Raw genomic sequence first — 25,152 nt, 5'->3', positions numbered from 1 at the left:
GTCAGGAATGCCATGTACTATAAATGACGGTGATCCTGAGGGAGGGAGATGGAAGTTTTAAGTGAACGATGACACCTACTTGTATCTTATTGGCTCTCACAAGTAAATTTGGAGATTAACCATCCTTTGGACTGAATAAGATTCTAAAGAGGCATCATTAAACTCTTCTTTTTGTTCAGTCTCCTTAATACAGTCAAATAACCACAACTCTTTGGACCTAAAACTGTGCAGATCTGGCTTTCACTGGAGACTGCTGAGTCCTACCTCTCATCCATCACTCTCTTCTGGGATTTGTGTGTGTGTTGGGACATGTGTCTCCTGCGTAAGATGCCACTTACAAAAAGATGAGGGATGGTCCTCTGCGGGAATAAACACTGTGCCAATGGCTTAAAACCAGCCTGTCAATCCATTGTTTATCTTTGGGTGAAACTCACATGAGAGGTGCTCACACCATGTTGTTTTCCTAGGCCCGTGTTTTAGTCGTGAGTCATGGATGGGTAGGAGAAGCCTCATCAAAGGAAGAGAGAGATCCTGCCATCTCTTTCAGGGGGATGGGATACTTACTGCCTCGTCGGATATTAATGAGCAAATTTCCCTTGAAGATAGTGCATCCTTGGAGCATTTGAGCAGAAGTAACAGAATCGATGGTCTTCGTTTTCTTTTCTTCCTCACAGACTTTGGGGCAAGGACCTTCGCAAGGGATGCAGTACATGCTGTGGAAGATAAAGAACCAACCAAAAACACAGAGAACTGAGTCTGTCTTCTTGCATTAAAAACCCTTAAAGATAGGCTTATATCCTAGTTGTTTTTATGGTACATGTTACAAAGAGCAACTGTTGTGAAGTGTTAAGTGGTCACCACACTGTACCTCATCTCCAAGCCCACCCAAGGATAAGTACTCCAACTGCAACCAGAAGGAGAAAGTACCAGCAAGGGAAGCGTGCTGCTTGTTTCCAGACAAAATATGTGAAACATCCTTGAGGCATGTGTGTGTCATAGGCTGTCGGCTGGTGAGCCAGCTGGCTCCATGTGGGAGAAACAGCCTAGCACAAAGGAAGTGCTGGTGGCTCCTGAGAAGAACGGGCTGCACTCGGGTGTCATGGCCCCTGCCTGGTGCACCCTGGAGGAATCGCTGGGACAGCGGCCAGGGACAGAAAAGGGATAGCAGGGTTTGGCTTTCTTTAAAAGCTGATATGTAAACAACATTTTCCTGGTATTTTCCTATTTCATGCCTAGAGAATGGTGTCTCCTGCCACTAACAGGAGTCTAACTCCTGCAGCCGGTGTCCTAAAAAAGCCCAACGAGGGATTCTGAAAGGCATGTGGAAGAGCACAGAACCATTGTTTTCTTGCTAAAGCACAACTGAAGTTATTTTGTGACCTTGTTTTGCAGAAATTTGTAAGTTGATCCAAATGTTGTTGCTGCGTACACAAAGGAAGCAAGAACTTCCGCTACCTTGTAACAAGCTCCTCTTTCAAAGGCTGTCCCCAACATGCTGCAACCAAGAGTCAGGGACCAGTGAGGGAGACACAGGTGCTTTTCTTGCTGACCGACCATTATTTAGAAAATAGTGGACAAAACGCTAATCCAGCTGCTAAACCACAGACCAAGAATCAGAAAGCTGGGTTGATTTCCAAACAAAATAAATTATACAACATTATGGGATGTGTGTGTAATGGGATAGTGAGTTGGCAAGAGCCTCTAGGTTTATGTTATTGTTCTTGAATGACCTTTCAAACTTCGTGAAGATAAGTAGAAAACACTCAAGAAAACAGTGTAAGTTAGCTCTTTTCATAAAAGGTACCCCTTTTTTTCCTGGAATTTTTGTGCATAGCTAAGGCTAAACAAAATGCAGGGTTTGGCTTTCTTTAAAAGTTTACAGGTGAACAAAATTTTCCTGCTACTTTCCTATTTCATGTCTAGAGAATGCGAGGCAGGATTCCCAAAGAGACTGGGCCAAGCATAGGAAGGGAGATTTCTCCTTCCTCTGACGTCACATTCAAAATTCTGATTTCTAGCATTGGTAGTAGCTCTCTTTCAGCACTTTTTATTAGTCTTTTATTGCTTCTAATTTACCTATGTAACATCTAATACCCCCACCCTCCTTTTTAAAGACTTATTTTGAAATGTAGATATACAAAAAGTTTCCAAGGGTACAGAAAAGTCCCATGTGCCCTTCAGCCACTATCTCCAATGGCTACATCTTATGTAATGATAATGCAGTATCAAAACCAGGAGATTAACACCAGTATAATATGTGTATAATTCTCTATCTCTTATCACTTATGTGACCACCACTGCAATCAAGATACAGAAGCGGTCCACAAAGATCTCCTATATAGTCACCCCATCCCTTATCCCTAACTCCATCCTGGTGACCACTAATCTGTTTTCCATTACTATAATTTTGTCATTTTGAGAATGTTACATAAATGAAATGTATATAAATGTAACCTTTTGAGATTGGCTTTTTCCTACACAATGTAATGCCCTTGAGATCCATTCAAGTTGTGTATTTCAATATTTTTTCCTTTTTATTGCTGAATAGTATTCCACAGTGTAGCAGTAGCAGTGTTTTGCTCAGCCATTTACACACTGTGGGACACCTGAGTCATTTCCAGCTTTGGGCTATCACAAATAAAGCTGCTGTGAACATTTGCGTACATGCTTTTATGTGGATATACATTTTCATTTATCAGGGATGAATGTTCAGGAGTGTAATTTCTGGGTCATACGGTAAGTGTATGTTTAATTCTTCCTGACCTTTTATTCAAATAGCGATTTCTGAACCAAACACCTTTGGTAAAATGTCTATGAATGATCAAGCACTTAAAAATGTTTTTCTAAGAAGTGCTCTGATCACATTGTTATAGATTAAGCTTCTGCAAATCCATTCTGGTACAGAGAAGGTATAAACAGTATTAAAAAATAAACATTTTAAACTAAGTGCCAAATATGCCTTAAAGGCTGAGAGGGGGGAGTTATTCTTTCTTGATGGCTTTTTATTTTAAAATGAGAAAGGTATATCTGTGGCTTTGAACAGACTGTAAGAAAGGGTAGAAAAAGTAATGGCTCAGCTCTTTGAAAAATGCATGGCACTGGGAGAAACAACACTGTCAAAATGTTCAGTGCTCACTTTATCATAGGAAAATACATCTACAGGCAAAGGTGGCATTCCCCCCAGTTCAAGGACCAGCAGCCCATTTCTGCCCTCACCCCGAGAAGGAACTGAGGCCGAGCTTCATCTGGGTTCCAGGGCATTAGGAAAGCCCTCTTAACTTCTCAAGCTGCCAATATAAACGTGAGTAAAATGTAGTAGGCTTATTTTAGGTGGAACATGTATATTTTACAGTTTGTTGGAATTCTTGGCACATAGGCCATTTTAAAGTATTTAGGGTAATTTTTCTATTATGATGGTTATAGAAATTATAACAGGCCAAATGTTCTACATCTAACTTCATGAAATAATGTGAGTTTTATCTTTGGTTTGAAGTTAAGCCTATGGTATCAGCAACGTCTTCCAATATTACAATGGAAACAGAATCTCCTATATGAAGGCTTGCTTGATGCGGTTTACAGAAACAGACTGCAGCAAAAAGCAGATAAGTGACATTGAATTCAAACTTGTTTACTTTTCTAATGGTATTTTATACTTGTAGAATATATCTGAAGAACCCAGGAACATAAAAGTTTCCCTGGTGCTAATCAGGAAGGACGCATTGGGCCCATTAAAATGGACTTAACTCTTTCCTAAAAGTTGTCTGCTCCCGAGAAGGGAACAGTAGCCCCTCTCTAACCTTCTTTGGTTTCCAGGATTGTAGTCCTATATGGTGCAACAATGTTAGCTTTGCTTTTTCAAAAACATAAACCAACAACAATACGGAAGTCTGGTTGCCATACACGAGCGGGGTGCCATTTGCTACAAGGAATTTCTTTCTTTCCTAAGTGAAGTCTTAACATTCAGGAAGGTAAATGAGAGAGAGAAAATGGGGTTGGGGTTGCTGTGAAGGTGGGGAGCAGGGAGAGAGGAGAGGGAAAGCATAGGTTCCTTTATGCTACTTGCTCCGTTCTTAGCAGCACCTGGTTCAGGCCCAGGCATGGGGGAGGGGGCCTGAGGATGCTGGCCCAGCTTCTCTGTCTTGTCGCTTGCATTCCCGGAGCCTTCCCTGGTCTAGGGCTGAGCAGCACCAGGGGTGGGAAAACCTAAACGCACAGTGCCCTGTGTCGTCTCCCGCTTGGACGGCAGCCCACCAGGTGCGCAGGGAGACGGTGACCGCTGAGCAGTCAGACACCTCAGTTCAAATGGCCGGGCGGCACACTTCCAAAGCAAAATATAAAACAAACTGGAAAAAAAACCTGCGAGACGCCCCCAGACGCTGATAAAAACTTTAAGTTAGGGCAGCGCGCTCACGCGGACCCACGTCCCTTCACCCCCCGGGTCCCTCCCCAGGGCAAGCACTGCGGGCTGCACGCTGGCCCGGACCGACCTCTGGCTGCCATTGCGGATGAAGCCCGACGGGCACTCCTGCATGCACTCGCCGTCGTGGATCACGAAGCCCTCGGAGTCGCTGCCCTCGGCGCTGGGGATGTTGGCGCAGAAGTCGCGGTCCACGCAGCGCCAGCCCTCGAAGCGGTAGGTGTTGGGCGGGCAGGTGGGCACGCAGACGCCGGCGTAGTAGTAGTGGCGACAGGCCACGCAGGCCGTGTCATTGTCGGGCGCGCTGCAGCTGCCCAGGCACTCGGGGTGGCAGCACTCGTTGCTCTCGCTGCACGCGCGCTTCCCGCACGCGCTGGGGCACACTGGGGGCAGAGGACAGGGCGTGAGACAGCCTGGCTACCTGCCGGGCCATCGCTACCACCAGCGCCGGGTGGCTCCACGGACGTCAGCCCGATCAACCGGCCTCTCGTGAACTCCCCACGTGGGATTCCCCACTGCCCGCCCCGCCAGTCCCACCTTAGATATGTCATGACGGCATTTCAGGCCATATTCAGAGTTCATTCAGGCAGGGCGAAAATATTCAGTATTTCCAGCCCGGAGAGCAGGGCTTAAAGGCCAGCTGCTATTTACTGGCGGTTTGGTCTTGAATAAGTCATTAGCTTCTTTGACCTGGACCCTCTCTTTTTTTATCTATAAAATGGGTGTAATCACGCCCCTTTAGAAGGTGATAATGGACTAGCCCTCTGAGAACAGTAGGCTACCTTATTACTTTAAAAGGCATCATGCTCTGCTTATTCTGTATTTTGACTGTGCTCCTTACAGAAGTCTTGAAAAGCCTTAGTGTGCAGAAAAGCCTGTTGATTTTAAAAATGATTAAAGTAGAAGATAGTAAAAATAATACATACAGGTTTACAAAATGGCTTTAGAGAGGTTTGTGTCTGCTTGTATCATATCAAAGGTCATATCCCAAAAAAGGGATGATATTAGCTTTTTCACACATCCTAACTTATTTATATATCAGTGAGAAGACCCCATGTCTCAAAACTATTCTCAAATACAAGAAAACAGGTGGGTGGGCAGTTCTTTCTGAGCCCAGAGGACCACAGGATATTAGAAACCATCTCCTCTGAGCCCCTTAGTGCTAAAGTTAAGTGAAAGCAGTATCTTAAAACCAGAGAGCCACAGTTTATGTTCCCAGTAGATGAGCTGGCATATATTTCCATAACAACAGAAATTGTTCACACAATGGTAATGATCACACTCTTTTGGGCTATTTGGGTTTGCTAACAAATAAAGTATAAATCCACAAAATATGAAATCTGGTTTGCATTATACACTTCCTATTTTTCCCCAAGTTGAAAAACAACACAAAATTACTTAAATATATATATTACTGACTCTGACATGCATTATTTAGTAAAGATTCTATTATTATTTATCCTTATAATAAAAACACATGCTCAACAAAAAAGAACCCCAAGATCATAGATAAGATAATATATAGAATATCAAGTATACCTGCCCACCAATGCCCTCTTATCAATACCTTCATGTGCACCCTCCCAGATCCTTTCTTATGCATGCGCCCATACATACAAATATAAGCACCTATTTAACAAAGGATCAAGCCATTCTGAAAGCCTTTTTTTGGAACAATATATAGTGAATTCATAATCATTTAATAGCTGCATTGCATCCCACAGTACAGTGTATAGTAAGTTTTAAACAGTCTCTTACTATTAGGCATTTCATTTATTTCCAACATTTTATTATTATGAGCACCACATCTTCATGAGAATCCTTTATTATTTCATTAGGATTAATTTCTAGAATTGACCTTGCTAGTCAACCTGAACTCTGGAAAGTTTGTGCCTTTTTACACACCTACCAGCTGAATCCAAGAGTTCCTATTTTACCACAAAGAGATGAATTTAAAAGCAAATATCAAACTTGGACGTTCAAATGAATACTGTCACCTCTAAAGAAAACAAATTCTCATTACTGTCAAGCTTAAAGTAATTTTGAAACTTTCTCCTTTGAAATCACACTTTGGCTGAAACAATAGGTTGCCTTCCATTATTTATTCTTCTTACCTATTTTGGTAATAGAACCTTGACTTTTAACTGGGCATTTTGCCATCCAGCTAGATATTGTATCTCCCAGTCTCTCCTATAGCTAGAAGTGAGATATAAGCAAAGCTTTTGGGCGGAACTGCCTGGAAGATTCCTTAAAAGAGAAGGGTGCATGCCCTTCTTCCTCTTTGCTGGCTGGAATGGAAGATCAATGCGGGAGGCTCGAGCTGCTGAGGCAGCTCATCGCGATAAAAGGAACCTGGTCTCTCATGACTGTGCGGCCAGCAGGCCAGCCCTAGCTGCTTACCCACAGACTTCTCTACATTAGAGAGAAATAAACGTTTATCTTGTTTATGTGCCTCCTATTTCTTAGATGTAACTGAATAAATCCCAACTGAGGCATGCCTTCAGAGCTACCTATATGCAAAGAAGAAAACCATTCCTGATCGTTTGTGACACTTTTGTTTACCAGAATTGCCTCTCGATGACTTCCGGCTATTTTCAACAGCTAAACTACCCAACAAATAACAAGGAGTAACTGTCTCTAATCACACCAAAAAAATATCTGTGTAGGATCTTCTAAAATGTTGAGATACGTATATTGTCTACAAACGTGATCACCTTGAAGAGGATAACAGTAATTTTGAATTTACAAGCCTAGCATATTTGCAGGAAATGCACATGCATGCAGTACTTACTCTACCATCAGATCTCACACTTGAAGGCATCTGATAATCAAGTTGATTAGAAGACTGTTAATTTCAAATATATGCATTAAAGAGGTAACTTCAAGGCTCAAGGTCTAAAAGAACAATGAAACTGTGTATCCTTAGCTCAGTTTTTTGAACTGAAAACAAGAGAACATGGGTACATGTATCTTCCAGTTATTAATCCAGTTAGCAGTTATTTACTGAGCCCATGCTGCAGCCGCATGCCATTTCTGTCCTCATGAAATGGACCCTGTGCCAGGTAAAGCACTATATTAGGCGGACGTGCATGACATGCCCTGGGCCCCAGGAAGGGTTTTGCAGAGGTGCTGAGGCTGCAGCTGAAAGATGAGGAGGACAGGAATAAAAAGAGATGGAATCAGTTGTAAGTACACATAATAGCAATCAAGTTCTTGGTGGTGGGGAGGACTGGGTTCTGGAGAAAATGGTGGGAGCCAGTCACAGATGCTGGGAGAGAGAATGGAGCCAGCTCAGGGAAGGCCAGTCTGAGGAATTTAGGCCAACTGTTGGACAGCGGGCATCCCTGAAGGTGGTAAGCAGGGGGCAGGCAGTGCAGGCAGATTTACATATTAGAAGGGTCACCTGGCAGCAGCACAGAGGATACGATGATGGGAGGGGCTGAACTGAAAGAAAAGGGGTCAGGTGAGAGGAGAGACACAGCTTTGCTATGAGGTCCCTATAAGGTACGTGTAATATAATAGACCTGTGAGATTCACGTGGTTAAAATACAACTGGCTGCAGAGACCATGTTCACAGTCTCGCTCATCCCCATTAACCAGCTGTATTAACCATATACCCCACTCAGAGCGCTGAGGTCCCAGGGGGCTGCCCTTTGGCCATCAGCCACGACCGTGCTTTGCGACTGGAGGAAGGGAAAATTGATTAAGACTCTTATGACTGTCATTAGAGACTAACTGGGATAAATGTCTACTTGCAAACCCCCTTATCCTCACTTATAATTTAAATAAAATACTACATAAAATGATACATAGCAGACAGTATCAACTAGCTAACTAATAGAGTACTCAGAACTCCAGAGCATTTAAAAGAGAAAAATAGCCCTGTGCACTTGCTTGGAATCAGGTATATCCAGTGCAAATGTTGGACATTTCCAGTATGAGAAAGAAAAAAAAAGTCACAAAGTATCTATAGATCTCTTTTGCATTCCATTCCCCTTTCCACTGGAAACAGCATTTCTGGGCAGTGGTCCACTGAGATCACCCACAGGGGTGTGTTACTTGGAACTACACAGTCGGTCAGTTCTTGCTACAAGGAGCACACAGGCTGGGGAATTAGGGTTTTGTCTCAGCCATGGGAGCTACTTCAGAAGGAATTTCAGTAAAGCTTAAATTAGGTAAAATCATGTTATTTATAGACAGAACAATTCCTCTTAGAGATCACTTTATGTTATATGATGCTATGCTACACAAATACATACGAAATAATCTAGGGGAATAAAAAAAGGGGGGGGCGTCTCCTTTCTCCACCTCAAAAAAAGGGAGAGGGGACAAAAAGGAGAGGTGACTTATTTGCTGGAGGACAAGTTCTGAAAACAAGAGGCTGCTCCGGGGTGGAAGCCAGTGGTGCCCTGGCTGCAGTGCAGTCTGAGAGGATTCTGGGAGGAAGGCAGGAGAAAGCATGGAAGTCAGGATTACAGCGTCCTGGAGCCAGCCCCAGAAGCTTGCTGTAAATTTTGTCTCATCTCAATGTGCATAAATATTATTAGTGTTTAGGACTATTAAGGGATTTCTAGAAAAGCCCTGGGCAGTTTGTCTCGCCAGCAGATGGATGGCTGCTCCACATGAATGCCAAAACTTAAAATTTAGTGCAGTTACCAAATTTCCAATTACGGAGCTAGGGGAGAAAAGAAGAGAACCTCTTCCCAGGCTTCCATGAATAAGGGGCACACCTAGCATGATTAAAGGCATTTCTACTGTAAAACTTTAAACATAGAAGGGACATGGATGCTGCTATAAACTAACAAATATATAAAGCAAATTGATTTTGCCATGAGATCTTTCTATTCATTGGAATTCTTACAATGACCAACAATAAAAACAAAAGCCTATCTAAATTGTTGGGAAAGCTAACGCCACATCTCACATCTACCACTAAAAGGACTGATTCAGGGTCAAAGTCCCATAAAAATGAGGCACTGCATTGAAAAGCTATTCTCTTCAGTTTTGGGGACAGGAAAAAAAGTCACCTGCATCAGCCTTTCACCCCCTCCCTCCCCAGAGTCTCTGTAGTTACTAAATTCTTTCTAGGGTTATTTTTTAACATTTGATTTTGTTTTTGTCCATTAAGCTCTTTAACAATCTTTACCTCCAAGCAACCACTTTTAAAAGCATTGGACATAAAGTGCTCCTCCAGCAGAGAAGTTGGAGAACTCAGCCTCTTCACAAGGAACAAACAATGGAAAAGGGGCCACTTAGCCACATGATTTTTTTTTTAAATGCAAACTATTTTATCCCAAATAATTTCTAAAATATAGAACTAGTTCATGAATGTTTGAATGAGGTCAGACTTCTGAGTCAAAATACAGACTGGTTTAGGAACACTTTAGTTATTTCTGGATTACCCTAAGTGACACACCACTGTTCTATATAAAAAGAGGGTTGCCTTTCCTGAGACACACATCATTACGCATCAAGGTGAGCCACTGCTAACTCCAGGAAAATGCACTTCAACTTCCAAAGTCCTAGTCCTTCAGGGACACACATGGGCCAGAGAAGGTTTATGGTTTTCCTGCCGTGCCAGGAGAGGAGTTGACTCTACCAGATACCAGAGAGGATGGGAAGAACCCCAGCTGGGTCAACTGAATGCTGAAGGCCATCCAAGTCTGTTGGCATTGTCCTCCAGAGAGTGACTAGCCACAGGTAAGTGGACCAGAAAGCCTCCTTTTGACTGTTAATAGCAGCCAGGCTTAGGCTTGGTCCTATAGACAGGGCAGGTACAAGATAGCCCAGTCTTCCTGGGTCCCCACCTGAGGACAACTGTGGGAGTACCTACCAAGAGGGACAAGCAAAGGGCTAGTAAGAAGGATTTTCCAGGGGAAGCGACTGGCAGGCCCAAGTTTGAAATGCCAGTAGGAGCTGGCAGGTGCACGAGGGTTCTGGCCGGGTTGATGGGGAATGTGGGCAGAGAATCAGATGCTGCATGACTGCAGAATCCAGGCTTTAGGGACAGGACCCAGGCTTTTACCGGTGGGGAAGACTGGGAGGAAGGACAGTGAGATCAGAGGTAGAGGTGAGAAGGGCCTTTTAACCTGAAGTAGTTAAACCCTGACTTTGGACTACTATTAAGAGGAAAGGGACAGATGCTGTTTAAGGATTCAAAGCAAGGCATTCATGAGCAGATGTGCAGTTTAGAAGAATCACTCTGGCTGCTGAGTGGAAAACAGAATGGAACTGACCCATGGGGCTCTGGAGCCATCTCCATGAGCTGTGATGGTGGACCAGACCAAGGAGGTATGGTGCAGCCTGGGAAAGGAGTCGACTGAAGATATATATCCAGAGAATTTGGAAGGATGTGTGCAAAGTGTGGCAACCTTCGTTTTTTGGAAGGGTACAGAAAGATCAGTTCAGTTTGGGATGTGTTGTTTTTGTCTATGCATCCAAATGGAAATGCCTGGCATGCAGCCTCATGGATGCAACTGGGGGGCTAGCGAGCTGGCAATGTCCTGGGGCATGGTCAGCAGACAGGGGGTGAAAAGAGTGTCAAAGGGGAGGGAAGGAGATCTGAGGAGAGCCAAGAGGTCCCAGAACAGCATCCTAAGGCTGCCACCAACCATGGGGACCAGCAGCACCCCGTAGAGTCCTTCCTCCTTTCAAATACCCCCATTCTTTTCAAAGGAACCTACTCAAGTGGATTCCAATATATCCATCTGTGAATTCTGGGTCCTATGTTTCTACCCCTCCCTGCCATTCTCCTTGACAAAGTTTAAGTAATAATAATAATAATGATGTTTTTGTGGGATTCTTCTAAACCTGACAAATGCAACTTCAAGCACCTAAAGACCAACCAAAAATGGGCCCTACTGCTTCCTCTTTGGTGGTCACATCAACCAGAGTGAGGAAACAGAGAGAGCCTGCTGCTTCCGAAGCCGGCCCACCTGCTGCTTTTGGAGCCCCGTGCTGATCTTTCTGGCTAAGAAGGCAGGTGAGCCCTGGACTTCCCACCGCTTGGCCGGATGTCCCAGTTTGCACAGAAAGGGCGTCCGGTCTCCAGGAGCCACGACTGATGGAGGAGGTCCTCAGGGTGTGGCCAGGGGAACCCACCACCAGGGAGATGCTCTGCCCTGTAAGATCATCTTCAACCTGCCCTCCCTTTTGTCCTCACACACATCCTCCACCCTACCCAATGATCCCAGTCAGAGGCATCTGTCAAAGGGAGCAGAGAGTGCCTATGCTTCATCCCAGCTTATTAGTCTGGAGTTCTCTGAGTAAGTTGGCTAGGATGGAAAAGCAGGCTTATGTGAAAATGCTTAGATCTATGAAATAAAACCTGGTGCATCTATGTGTGAGCCACATACACACACTGCACACATACAGTGTATGTGTGTATATAGTAAATAACAATTTTTTTCAAAAGGAAGACAAGAAGAATCTGTCAAGTTTCTTGACATTCTGAAAATTGGCTAAGGGAAAACTCCATAGAACCACTGCCTAGAAATCCCAGGCGGAGTTTAAAACAACTTCCAAACAGGCCTCTGCCTGGAAAACTGCAGCTCTTTTACCGAATCCATTACCTAAGGCAACCGGAAGTTCAAGTGCAACAGGGGTTCAACATTTAACCCAGTGTCTTAAATGTTCACTAAAGAATATGGCATTTGCAAGATGTTTCTCTTCTCAGTACCAAAAGAAACTACCTTCTGGGCTGGAGAAAACATTCCACCATAATAGTAGCCAGATGAAGAGACGTTTGAATGCTTAGAATCCAAGGATACTTCATTTTCTGTTAGGACCAAAAATATTCAGTGCACCCACTAAAAGGTTGGTATTAAGAGGCCTGAAGCTTTGGGAATGCACCCAGAGGCACCCAGAAAGGTTCGGGAAGAGCATGCTAGTGAGCCCAGAAAGGCTGGTTAGTAAAAGAGGTGACAGGGTGGGGGTGGGGTGGGAGGCCAGCAGGCTACAGGTTTGAACCTGTCAACAGAGTGAGCCAGAAAGCTCTCATTTTCTCTCAAGTCCAGGGAGGACCACGGAGTTCCTCCTTGCAATCGTTAAAGGGGTTTTCAAGACTCACTATTGAGTCATCTTCCTTCCTAACAGGAAGGCTCCTGGACGAAGCTTCCTTGTGTTAACACAGGAACTTTCTGAAATACTGGGGTATGTGCGTAGAGGGGGGCAAGAAGTTACATTTACTCCTCATCGTTCCCCTTCCGTTAGCCGTCTTCTCCTACCTTCCACTCCTTCCGAGGGGACATGGGCACAGGACTGCTTGGGAGCATGCAATAGCAGGCAGCCTCATGCAGGAAGCAGGGCCATTAGCACCGTCTCCAGTTTAGAGCAAGTACTTATGTGGTCATCTTCTCCCTCCCATTGAACCACAGATGCCTCAAGTTGAAAGAAGTTTAAAGGTCATCCATCTCAGGCCTCTCTGAGAACTAGTCTCCAAAAACCTAGGTGAATCTTTAGGTGGTGTTTACAGGGGTTCATTAGAGGAAGTGCTACTCCAGCTACCAGTTAGCGCTTCTTGACCAAGTTCCTCCTCACACCCAACAAGAATGCATTCCGACAGTGAGCTCTCCCCAGGCCTCACTCAGGTGGCCGACACTCAGGGGAAGTGGATGCTTTCCTGTACAGGTCGGACATTCAAATACTCAGGGTCAAAATTCCAAGACTGTGATCCTGGCCTCCTTCCAAATGCCTTATTCAGCCTCAGCGCTCCTCAGCACCTACCCTCAAATCTACCCTAACACTACAGAAACTCTGAAGAGTCTGAAATACAAAGCGGTCTTCCACGACCAGTGGTATGCTTGGGGTCTCTGTATGATCCTCAAAATAGACACCGTTGTCACACTGTAAGATCTCATTCTAAGTTCCTAACTGTCTAAAATTCCTGTCTTCTTTCTCCCAATGACTGAGCTTTTCCTAGATGAATGCAATTTGAGTCTGAATACAGGACTTTTTATTAACTTAAAGTTAACCTTCACTGTCCATTTTTCATGTGCCTATATACATTATTTAATTTAATCTTCCTAATAATCACACGGGGTCAGTACCATTTGGTCATTTGTAGATGACCAAATGGAGGCACAGAGATTTAACAATTGTCCACAGCTATTAACTGTCCAGTTTAATAACTGTTGAGCTGTAAAGCTGGGCTTGACACCCAGATCCATCTGACTGCCAGTCGTAGCCTCTTCACTGGCTCTGTTCCACAGCTGGAAAGATGTTTCCACCAGTCTCTGCTGTCTAAAAGGAAAAGATTAGGGAGTTCTTCACATGCTACTTTTTCTTTTTAAGCATACATCCATCAGGAAAAAATAAATTGCAAGTCCTAGCACCCTCTTCTCCTCGCCAAGGTGTACCACATAGTCAGGAGGAAGGACAAAAACTCAAGAAACGTGGCACTCTGGAAAAAGGTCAAGCGTCCAGGTGGTATCAAGGACACAACATGCACCCACTGAGGCTTCTTTATTTGTTGAGTTATGGCAAATAGAACCCTCAAGGTCATTGCTTTCCAGCACAAATATGAAAGGCTGAGCCCTGTCAGGTTTATCAGCAACGGTCGCTGCTAAGTTGTGGGAGCGAAACAGCAAACCCTACGTGGACAGCACTTAGGGCTAATTTTATGGGGGAAATGCAACTATATATAAATGACTTTGCTATCAGAAAGCCAGACCAGCAAGACCCAAGGAGACTCAATGTCCTCCTAGAATGCATTTCACCCAAACAAGTCTTACTCATGAGATTAAATAAGTAGAGTTCATTCTCTTCACCAATTTATGTCTCAGGAAGACTGAAAACTTGGTCATGGAGGGCAAGGAAAAAATACTTCGGTGCCTTCCTCTTGGTCAGACACACAAAGAAATATGATCAAAGTTCATAGAAACAGCCAACTTCCAAGTGGATCCTCTCTGGTTAGTATACAAGGTAAGCCAAGAGGTTTTGGAAAACAATTCATACTGGCTACTGAACGCATCTGTGAACTTTTCATTAGAAAAAGAAAGAAACACCTACAGATAAAGCCCATTGGATCACTTAAGTCTCCAGGATCCAACAAGCAGTGCTGGGCAGGGTATTAAGAAAACAGAAAAAGAAAAAGAAAACAGGCTATTAAGAAACCAGAAGGAGGAAAGTTATGCACAGCACTATTATTAAAGAAAAATTTCAAGAGCTGATTAGTAAGAAGAGCAAAGAAAGAGTAGCCATCAATGGAAAGATACAGTGCAGGATTACAATACCAAAAGCTTTGAGGGGAGCAGTAGGCAGTTCAGAATCTTCCTCTAGCAGAGCTGCTGGTTTTGGTTACTGTGGGTTATGTGACTTTTTTCCTCCTTCACACATTTGTCTTTAGTAACAGCCTCATTGAGATATAATTCGCACACAATTCACCCACTTCAACTGTACAGATTAATGGTTTTTAGTATATTTACCAAGTTGAGCAAACATCACGTCAAAGAGAAACCCTGTACCCGTTAACCACTTCCCCCACCCCCATCCCCTCTGCAGCTCGATGTCAATCACTATTCTACTTTCTGTCCCTATAAATTTGCCTATTCTGGACATTTCATATGAATGGAATCATACATGATCCTTGGTGACAGGCTTCTTTCACTTAGCTTAATGTTTTCAAGGTTTATCCATGTTGTGGCATGTGTCAGTACTTTGTTCCCCTTTATTTTCTTTCCATAAATATTGACATTTGTGATTCACAGTGGCAAAATGAGCCTTGAAATCCTTTCTATTCAGAGACATGACAAAATCAGAGGCATATCAGGTGGAAGTTGGTAGAGAGGCCTGTGTGGACCCCACAATCTATTCACAGTCTAGATTTATTCTGGAGAAAGACTCGATACTTTGTTAGATTGGTGAAATTGTGTCATTTTCTGATAGTAGGAAAAAAAAGGAATAGCTGTCTAATCTGTGGAGGAAGTGTCAGGACGCCTGAGCCCCCCACCTGCTCTGCCTGATGGAGGACAGAATGTACCACGCAGCCGTATCTCTGTGAAAATGCCTGGCCAAGGATGTTGATGTGGCATCGCAGAAAGATCTCCATAGACGGGGAGAAGGGAAAGGAAAGGAATAAAGTCTGGCGTTAAGAAGGGGCAGGGGGATCTGACCTCCCACTCCTTTTATTTTTTATAAAACAGAACGTTCTTTTTTAAAAATCAAACTATACTGATGTACTTTAAAATCATCCAAAAATGCTTTCTTCTAAACTCATAGTCAAAGCCCACATACAAATTTGAGGAACACAGACAAGTTCTAATAGGAGAACAACCCAGGACAGTCTGGCTGTCCGGGCAGGACGCACCCCACACCAGAGAGCTGTGGCAAGGGCAGCCTGTGCCCACTTGTCCACATGGGCACAGTGTCTCTCTCATACACGCCTCAACACCCCCTCCTCCGGCTTTTTTTTTTTTTGAGTCTTTTGCAAAAAAGAAGAGAGAAATCACTGCAGAATGGGCGATGCTTTTGAACCTCTTCCCCAGTGCTGCGACGGCCAGGCTTGAGCACATAAAGACACCAATTACTTACTGTTGGCTGTCATGGATGCTTAAATGGACAGGGTGGAAAAAATATTCTTTTCACACACTTAAAAATTACTCCAAGTTATTTTAAATTTGGAACTGTTTGTATATTCCTTATAAGTTTATAAAACTCACACTGTCCCTCCATGACTAACTAAAGTGGAATTGAGAGAGTAGTCTATATTTATAACTTGTCTGGTTGTTCGTGCTTACAGCCCTATTTCCACTCTCTGTTACTGTACACAGAGTTATGTGAGGTATTGTGGGCTCCTAAACGTTGCTGATTTCCTAACAAGGCAGGCCTGTGTCCCGTAGGGACAAATTGGGGGCTGTTTTGTCCAAGTGGAGACCAAGCCCACAGGGAGAGGCCTCAGCTTTGCGGCTCTGGCTCATCTCTTGGGGCCCATTTCTGGGCAATCACATGCCTTACTGGTGTTGACTGAAGTATCGATGATACTGACAGACATTACCTATTGCATATACCTGTTGGGAGCATCATGCTATGCAGGGGTGGCTATACACAGCACTCCTCTCTATTTATTTTGGTAGAAATTGTTAGTCCAAAAGGTGCAGTGCTTCAACAACCCATGCAAACACCCCTTTCCACGTACGCAAACATTTACGTCAACCTAATTTAAATAAATTAACTACACACAGCCACTTGCAGCAAAACTACTACTTAGAGTCTGGCAGACAAAATTTTGGATAACAATGTTTGTCAACAACCACAGAACCGTTTACAAGGAGACAGTGAGAAATGCCCGAGGTACCTATGGAGGCAGATTTCTACAGGATGTGTGGAATTTAGGTTGGTACATGCACACCTGTATACATAATATGCCTCACAGTGAGGCCTCTTCACAGGAATTAAACAAATGAATAAAGAACAGCCCCTCTAAAGCTGTGCCCTTGGAAAGATACACACCTAGTCAATGACCTCACAATTGTGCAAAGCCCCTTTGGAATCCTCTTTTGAAAGATGCTTCTAGAGATCATACTGTATTCTTTGATACAGTTTTAAGAGTACAAAGTCCCTCATAAAAAGAAGGGGAAAATGGCCTCTAATCCCATTTTTCTTTCTTTGCTAATGTTAGAAGGGGAAACAGCTATCTCACCTCAATTCTGTGGCTGCCAGCAAGGTTGTTCACCACCACCCACTTGCCATTTTTTGGCCATTTGCAGTACCCTCTTGAGCTAATAGTCTCTTACTGTCTTTCATCCATTTTCTTCTTGGGAAGTTAAGTTTTTACAGTATATTTAAATGTATTTGAGACCATAAAGATGCATATGCTTTTTAAATATAGCATTGTGCCTGGAAAAATTTCTTTTGGTGGCTTAAGAGAAAAATGACTCCCTCTCCCCGCCTGTTCGGTAATGAAATCGATCTGAGGAGCATGGATAGCAACAATTATAGATCAGCAACCTTCATGTCATTTATTACCTTTCCAGCTTCTCTGGTTATTTCTCCTTTGATCTTGTTACTTCCTGATGGCACACTTTTGGACTTGTAAACACATATTCTAGAGCATGTATTACGCTAGAATGCCCCATTATTCTTTCCTGTTATCTAATCTGATTGCTGGCCCCATTTCCTGAAATTAAAGCATTTTTACTACTGTGGAGAAACCGCAAAAGATCCACTAGACTTTCAAAGTACAGGAAACTCTGTTACCAGGAAAGACAACGGAACAGGGTATCCCCAGATGGTCTTCCATTCTGGTTAACACAGTGACCACACAAACCTGATGAGAACCAGTCTGTGGAGAACTGGGCCATGGAACACCTGTACCCAACAAAAATTCACACAACTTATATTTCATCTATCTGATGATTCAAGAGGGCCTTGGAAAAACATGCAAACGTAGAATGTTGGAATGTCCTTGTAAAGATGACTACTTGAAACAAAACAAATCAAAACTTGCTATTCCCACAGAATTCTGGTGGGTCATATTTTATTCTGTTTTAGTTTTTATTTTTGAGGGTACTGGAGGTGAGTAGGGGGTGGGGCAGGTAGTGCATTTGACAAAAATATTATCAGCCTTGCTAGAACGTATTAAAAACACTAAATTCCTATTTTGCCAATACAAATACAAACTGGAAACTATCTTTCCTCAGTTTCAACTAGGGAAAACACCCTGACTATACTTTGGAGGGATTGACTAAAATATTCCAAAGTTTAAGGCCCTTCCCTTCTTTTTTTTTTCTAACTCCATGAGTTGACTTGTTTTTTGTGGGTATTTTTGTAAATGATAGGTAAAATTGGGTTCAACTGAAGGGCCAACACAGGCATCTTATGTATAAAATGTTAGCTGAAAGAATGTGTTTAGTAATGCCCAATGAGATGGACTCTCAGGTACCCTTTGGTTTTTCCAATTAATTAGGAAACATCTGAGAGTAAATTTTTATTTCATCTCTGAACCATTAAATATCTAGTATCATTTCTGATTTTAGGAATTTAGTTTTTTCCAGATTATTACCCAAATTATGAAGTGAATTACATTGCTGCAGGGCCACCCAATATCACTTTTGGCTCCAAGAAAGCTGGAGCTTGAAGTAAAATATGGCAAAGCCTCCGGCTAGCTCTGAAATATGGGACAGAAAATTCAGGCTTTCCCATCAGACGTTGCCACTCACTTGGCTCTGATCATGGCAACTGACCTGACCACTGCAGGCCAGGCTGAAGGAGATGGTGTATAGAGAGCTCATGAGTGCTGGGAGATAAGAGGGTCTCTCTCCCCTTCCTGCTCTTGGGCAACCTATCCTCCACCTCACATCCTCCTTGTTTCACTGCCTCACAAACATTATCTGATTTTCAGGGTTCAAAGGAATTTGCTTTGAAAGATGGAAGAACCTAACACTCAGGGCTAACTGATTTAAAAAAAACAAGCAGGGCAGCTGTACAATGCAAAACGTAAGTGAGGCCCCAAACTTGGAAATCATGCCCAAGGATCATTCTTACATTCCATCCTTGGCCTGAAGACTAAAGCAATTTGCACAAAAAGTTCATAAACATACAGGCATCCAATTGCATTCAAGCGCCAATGAGTGTGCCCATGAAGCCACACGTCTGGCATACCACAAAAGAGAGTATGGAGTGTTTATTTGCTTAATGAAGGGATCAGTAGATAGCACGTGACTGTGCTTCCTAAGTCAACTTCTTAACCCTTTCCCTAAATGCTGTAAAACCCCCAACTGGCCAAGTCAAGTAAAAACAAAAAAAAGAAAGGTTCTCAGGCATAAATCATTCCTTCAAAAAGCTTATCTAAAATCCTGGACTTGAACAAACTGAAGAAAAAAAAGGATCTGAAAACGTTAGACTTATCTCTTTTTCTTCAAAGGAATAGGGTCTGTAGCAACTTCCTTGAATTTCATGTCAAAACAACTGTCTTCTGAGTTTCCAGTGCATCCTCACCCTGAGCAGAGGGCCTGGGAGATCAGGGTGCAGAAGCCCGCAGCCGTCGTCGCTGCAAACTGGCGCACAACATCCCTCAGGATGTGTTTGTGTTTTACTCACTGAGAGAACAAGTACTGGCAAGGGACAAAAAAAGAACATGTTTTGCAAACAATCAGAGTGACCTGAAACCCAGGGAAGGACTGAAGTCAGCGGTTTGTTCATTGCAGCTGAGCCAGGCTCTGTGCAATGCTTGTTAAGTGGTGTGCCCTGAGGAAGGGAGAGCCTTCTTGGTTTCCCGGGCACCCAGGAGGACCTCTCACCTAAGGCCCACCCCCCACCCCTGGTCTGGGCTCCATTACTATGTTGTGCTTCACTGCTGAGGTGGGAGCACCTCTGAGACGAATACCCAAAGAAGGGAGCCGTCATTCTCTGGGTCTCAAAGCAACCCCAAAAGGAGGCATCCAGTGGACTGTCGTGGTCTTCATTTGGTAGAGGGAGAAAGTGAGGCCCCAGACCTAAAGCTACATCGGTTCCAGCACACAAGGGAGCTGTGCCCCGTGCGCCCAGGGCTCCTGTCACACTGCGACGTGATCCCCAGGAGGAGCAGCGTCTCTCCTCCTTTAAAGCGCACAGCCCCTTTCGATAAACCCCCCAAAGACCTCTTGGATACTGTTGGAAATTCTGAAGTGGATTTTCCCCCGTGTTCCAATGCTGAAACTGCCTATTCAATTTCCATAGATCTTCCTCCCGTCTGCACGTGCCCCCAGTCCACGAATACATTTCCTCTCGTTCAAGGAAAGCTTACAAAATGCATTTTCACCCCAACTGTACTACCCAATCCCCACCTAAATAAGCCTTGCCTAAATGTTCCCCCAAGTCCATTTTCTTCGGCTCCATAGCTGGGAAGACCATATCTTCCTAAATTCACATTCTCCACGCCCCCACCTGAGCTCTGCAGGGGCACAGAAGATACATTTGAACCTGTTGCTTCCATCCTCCAGCCCTCTCTACACTGCATGCCCATAATTCCTTCCCCCCCAACCCCCTGCCTTTGAATTTCTAAACCCTGGTAGAGGAAGCGCCTCAGGCTCTCAATAAGCTCAGTCATGCTTGAAATATCCGTTTCACCCACGAGGTATTGTAGACAGCATTTCTGACGGGAGCATACATTTAGGGAAAAAGTGATCTGTCTTCAAGACTCAATATTTGGAATTCCTACAAAGGCCATTCTCACTAATTTTCATTAACATAGCTGTGAACTTGCAGCAGTCTAGGGGGTTGGAAGGACACCCTCTGCAACAGCCCACATCCACCTATACATGTGGTATCAACAGCGGATTGGATTAAGAAATTGCCCTTCATGTTGCTGTGACCACAGAGGGTACATATTGTAACTCTTCTCCCCTGAATCTTGCAAAACTTACAGGAAATCTTCCACCACCTACATAGAAAACCCACTGCCAGAAAAATGAAGTGTAAACACTTTATATTAAATTAGCCTGGTGTTTAAAAAAATAACAGTATCCCAATCCAATATTTTCAGATCCTGGCTCGGGTTCAAGCCTCATGGTGCATATGGGAGCAGAGGTGCGGCAGACCCATGTCCTTTCCCCTTTGTAAGGGGCATGTTTTGCTTTTTTGATCTGCAAATTAGGACACATCTAAAGCAACCAGAGAAAGCAGCCAGTGATCCCACTTCATTCATCAGGGTTTCCCTCCTGTATCTTTACACGGGACAATGATGGACATCAAGAATATAGATCTAAAGATAAATCTTTCACTTGGCCCTAAACTTATTGGAGATATTTTTGTTAAAGTATAATGAAAACGAAGAAAAAGAACTGGAAAAAGTGGGAAATGTCGCTGTGTCTCAGTTTACAGATTAACACATATCAACATGTGTTTGTGATATACTCTAAGCAAAAATATTTAGCAGCCTTCTGGGTGCACATTCCCTGATGTGGCCCCTGGACACCCCTGGCTTGCACTCAGGGAGGAGGGACATGATGGCAAATGCTAGCATTCCTCCGCACATAAATAGTGTCAAAAATATATTAAAAAGCAAACAAAACTACCAGCCCAGAAGCTGTGCTGGCAAAATTTAAAGCAACAATTTAGAAACAGCCTATGCCCATTTATGTGCCCGCTTGGCCACATTTTTAAGGGCCCAACTCATTTCTGTCTGTCTGTCTACTTTTTTAAAAAATTGGTTTTAGGGACTGTCAGTTTCAAGATTTTGAGATGTTTATATACATCCTATGTTTTGGAGACACAGCATGAGAAAGCAGGTAGTGTTCAGATTAGAGAAGAACAGGGACTCTGGGGTTAGACACGAGTTTATATCCCAGCTCTGTCATTTATTGGCTGCTGTGTGACAAAGGGACTTAGTTTCTCCAGGATACATTTAAGACAAGAGTACACCACCCTGTGCTATTGGCCAAAGATTAAATGTGGTAAACCCTGTAACTGTATTGAGTATTTTTCCTTGCATATTGTAGGTTCTCTGTAGATATTATTATTATTTGATCCTGAGGTTAGATTTTAAAGTCCTAGAGTTTTAGTCCTGGCTCTGACAACTGCCTGCCTGCTCAGCTGTGTTCATGGGGTAGAAGAGATAACTAATTCACAAAAGAGATAACTATTGTGACCCAGAGTCTCTGTCTAATCTCCTGGAGGTCCCTTATGGGTGATAAGGAGCTGGGAAGGGCAAAGGGAGAGAACAAGAGCCATGTCTCTGATTGGTTTCATATATGGGGAATCCATAGAACTTCTGCTTTCAAGAGGGAGTTATGTGGCTAAGAAAAACAAGAGGCAGGATTCTAAAATATTTCAAATTTCATTTGTGCTCACACAAAAGTACTACAATGTACAGATTAGCTAAGCATTCCAATTTTTTTTTCTGTTCTTAAATCTATTTGCTCTAAAATAATCTTCATTTAGTGTGAGGCGGATAGGACTTACCCAATGCAACATCACTTGAAGTTTCACTGTAGTTTCAGTCACTACTTTGAAGGGCCTTCAGGTGCAGACAGATGTGGGGGGGGGGGCCAAGAGCCATGGCATATTAAACTTTCTAAAGTCTGCCAAGAGAGCTTTCACAAACATGGCAGTCAGATCTTCAGCTCCCATCATGCAGTAAGCTTTATTTAAACAAGAAAAAGAATTTTCTATGTTTCAAAAGACTTTACTTGGCTCTTCAAACCGCCAAATACAATTTTCCAAATAACTTTATTCAACTTTTATATGGGTTAAGAGGAAGACTTTCTGACCATAAGCACAGAGATACATAAGCTTCTTCCTCTATGGTACAGAAAAAATTCCCTACAATTAGGAAGAGGTGAAGAGGCTTTTCCCTCGTTAGTTACTGAGCTCAGATGGAGGCAGGTTGGGGGTGAGAATATTGATGCTGAAATTTGGGATAGGCATCACCCATCATCATCAGTGCTCAAGTAAATGGGCAGTGCTAAAAAATACCATATCATAGGGCTCTGCACCTGGTTTCTGCTGTCTGTACTAGACGCTACTCAAAGTTCAGGGTTCTTCAAGAACCATTTGGAGGCTTGCTTGAATGCTGAGTAAAAATATCTGCCATTATCATTTTCCAGGTCAAAGGAATCTCTTTCAGGACCTATGGGCTAGGCCTCTGAGGTGCAACCAAGAACAGGTGCAGGCCATTTGAAAAAAATATTGGCTTTGTGCACCGGCACCCCAGGCTGGCTCCTCCGCGTGGAGATGGGAAGGACAGCCAGCTGGCTGGTGCTCCCATCAGACTGTCCAGTTCCCACGCCACCTGCACCTCCCTATCTAGAACCCGCTGCTCTTGCTTCACAAAAGTAATGCTGGGTGCCAAAGTCACAGACATGCCTTGATCGTTACCCCATCACCCTAGGCCACTGTAATGGGAAGGGGGATCCAGGAGTATGACGACCACCTGCTCCTCTCAGACCTCCCCCATCTCTGGGCCTGTACAAAGGAAGATGCACTTCATCCATTCAGTAAGGATTTTTGTGATTTCCTGGAGCAGGCACTGCCTCAAGTTCTGGGACGCAGCTGTGAGTTTGTACTCCAGGTTACTGAAAAGCTGCAGACCGACCATTTTAGTTTAGAGCAGGGTGGAGATGATTTTACTGCACCATGACGGGGATACACAAACACACACACACATACTAAGTGAAAATCTTTCACCCTCCTGCTCCAACTAAACCAGCTCCTTTCTCTTTCTTGAAGGAGACAGACCCTTTCATGACTCTGGGCCTTCACATATGCCTTCCTTCTGCCTGACTTCATGCTGTTCCTTATGCCTGGCTTATGCTTCTTCCTACTATCAGCCTGCCTCCCCAGGCTTCAGTGCTGGCCCTGGCTGTCTCAGTCGCCAAAAGGCCTCTCCTGACCACCATCTCTGGGTAGTTGTCATCCCTGATGCCCCACCTTTTTCACAGCTTCTTCTTCATCTCCTTCAAAACATGGACCACATTTACAATCAAAGACTTCTTTATTTTGCTGGAGGGAAGGGAAGATGGGCAGTTATTGTATATGGGTACAGAGCTTCAGTTGGGCAAGATGACAAGTGTTTTGGAAGTAGGTAGTGATGATGAATGCACAGCAATGTGAATATTCTTAATGCCACTGAACTGTACACTTTAAAAGGGTTCATATAATACATTTTACATTACATGTATTAGATGACAACAACAAAAAAAAGAGGCTTAATTTTACGTGTAATGACCCTTTCTTGTTCCTCTACGGGTGTGCACTGGGCTGGGGCAAGAGTCCTGCTTTTTTATTACTGTGTTCCCAGGGCCATGCCCACAGTAGGTGCTCAGTGTATAGTAATCCAATGATTTGTAAAATTCACACTCTCCAACTCAGCAGTGAGCTCCTTGACGGGAGGGACACCATTCCTTGTTTGTGTTTGCCTCATAGGTCCGGCCAGAGGTCTTACACACAGGTAGAGTCAGGTGGTACTTTAATCCTGGACTACTACTTACATTAGTTTTCCAAAAGCAAAGCCCCTGAGCATTAGATAAGACGGGTGTGGGGTAGGTGTGCATGTACACATACACAGACTATAACGTATCTCTTCTTTTGCCTTGGCTGCCAAGAAATCCAGAGGAACCAGATTTCCAGGAAGACGACTCGTCCTTCTGGTGTGGGGTGCTTATCTTGTTGGCTTGGCTCCTCATGTAGCTACTCTGGTCCTATGTCATCCCAATATTTTTTTATTGGAATTTCAAAGTCCATTTGGCATTAGACGAAGTGTACATTGAAAACAAGAAAGTAAAGGGAGTTGCCTGCAGGATAAGTATTTTCCTGTTTTGATAGTGAATTGTTATTAAATAAAGAACCACGATGATAAGAGTAAAATGAAAAACTCCTGATCCTTGCAAAAGGGGGGAGAAATGACAAAAATCAAAGAAACCATTTTTAAGTGATGGGGAATAAAATGTGGCTTCATTTCTTGGCTGATTTTCCCTGAGAATAACCAAAGAAATCATTTGACCTAACACCACGTCCCAGCCTTCTTTCAGATCTTCTTTGCTTTTGGGCAGACTGAAACTTCTTAATGAGGATAATTCCTTCTCTTTCAGTGCTTAATACAAGTAAAAGCTGAAGGTGCTAGATGGGAAGGGGGAAAATGAAAGCTACTTATCCTTGGTAGTAAGGCATCTACCATGTATGGAGCACTCAATGCAACATGTGCTTGGCAGGCACTGCCTGATTTAATATCCACAATTCAGAGAGAGAGAGCCTGCTATTGCCATCTTCTGGACCAGAACCTGGGGGACAGAGAAAGTCCCCTAGAGTTGTTTTGCATGGCT

At 43.6% G+C, this 25,152-nt stretch overlaps 1 protein-coding gene across 2 annotated transcripts in view; it reads right to left on the bottom strand.

Annotated features, from left to right (window-relative positions):
* IGF1R (insulin like growth factor 1 receptor) overlaps positions 1-25,152 on the bottom strand; it is a 272,673-nt gene that overhangs the window by 57,102 nt on the left and 190,419 nt on the right. For both annotated transcript variants that reach the window (XM_036878666.2, XM_036878668.2), the window contains exons 3-4: positions 4,488-4,800; positions 565-713 (exon numbers count right to left, since the gene is read on the bottom strand). In XM_036878666.2, coding sequence (XP_036734561.1) covers positions 565-713; positions 4,488-4,800 — 462 coding nt within the window. The remainder of the gene's footprint in view (positions 1-564; positions 714-4,487; positions 4,801-25,152) is intronic.

This window comes from Manis pentadactyla, chromosome 18 (genome assembly GCF_030020395.1).
Source record: "Manis pentadactyla isolate mManPen7 chromosome 18, mManPen7.hap1, whole genome shotgun sequence".
NCBI classification, from domain to species: domain Eukaryota; kingdom Metazoa; phylum Chordata; class Mammalia; order Pholidota; family Manidae; genus Manis; species Manis pentadactyla.
Note: the sequence above shows the minus strand (reverse complement) of the source record. Positions and strands in the feature narration are given on the sequence as shown.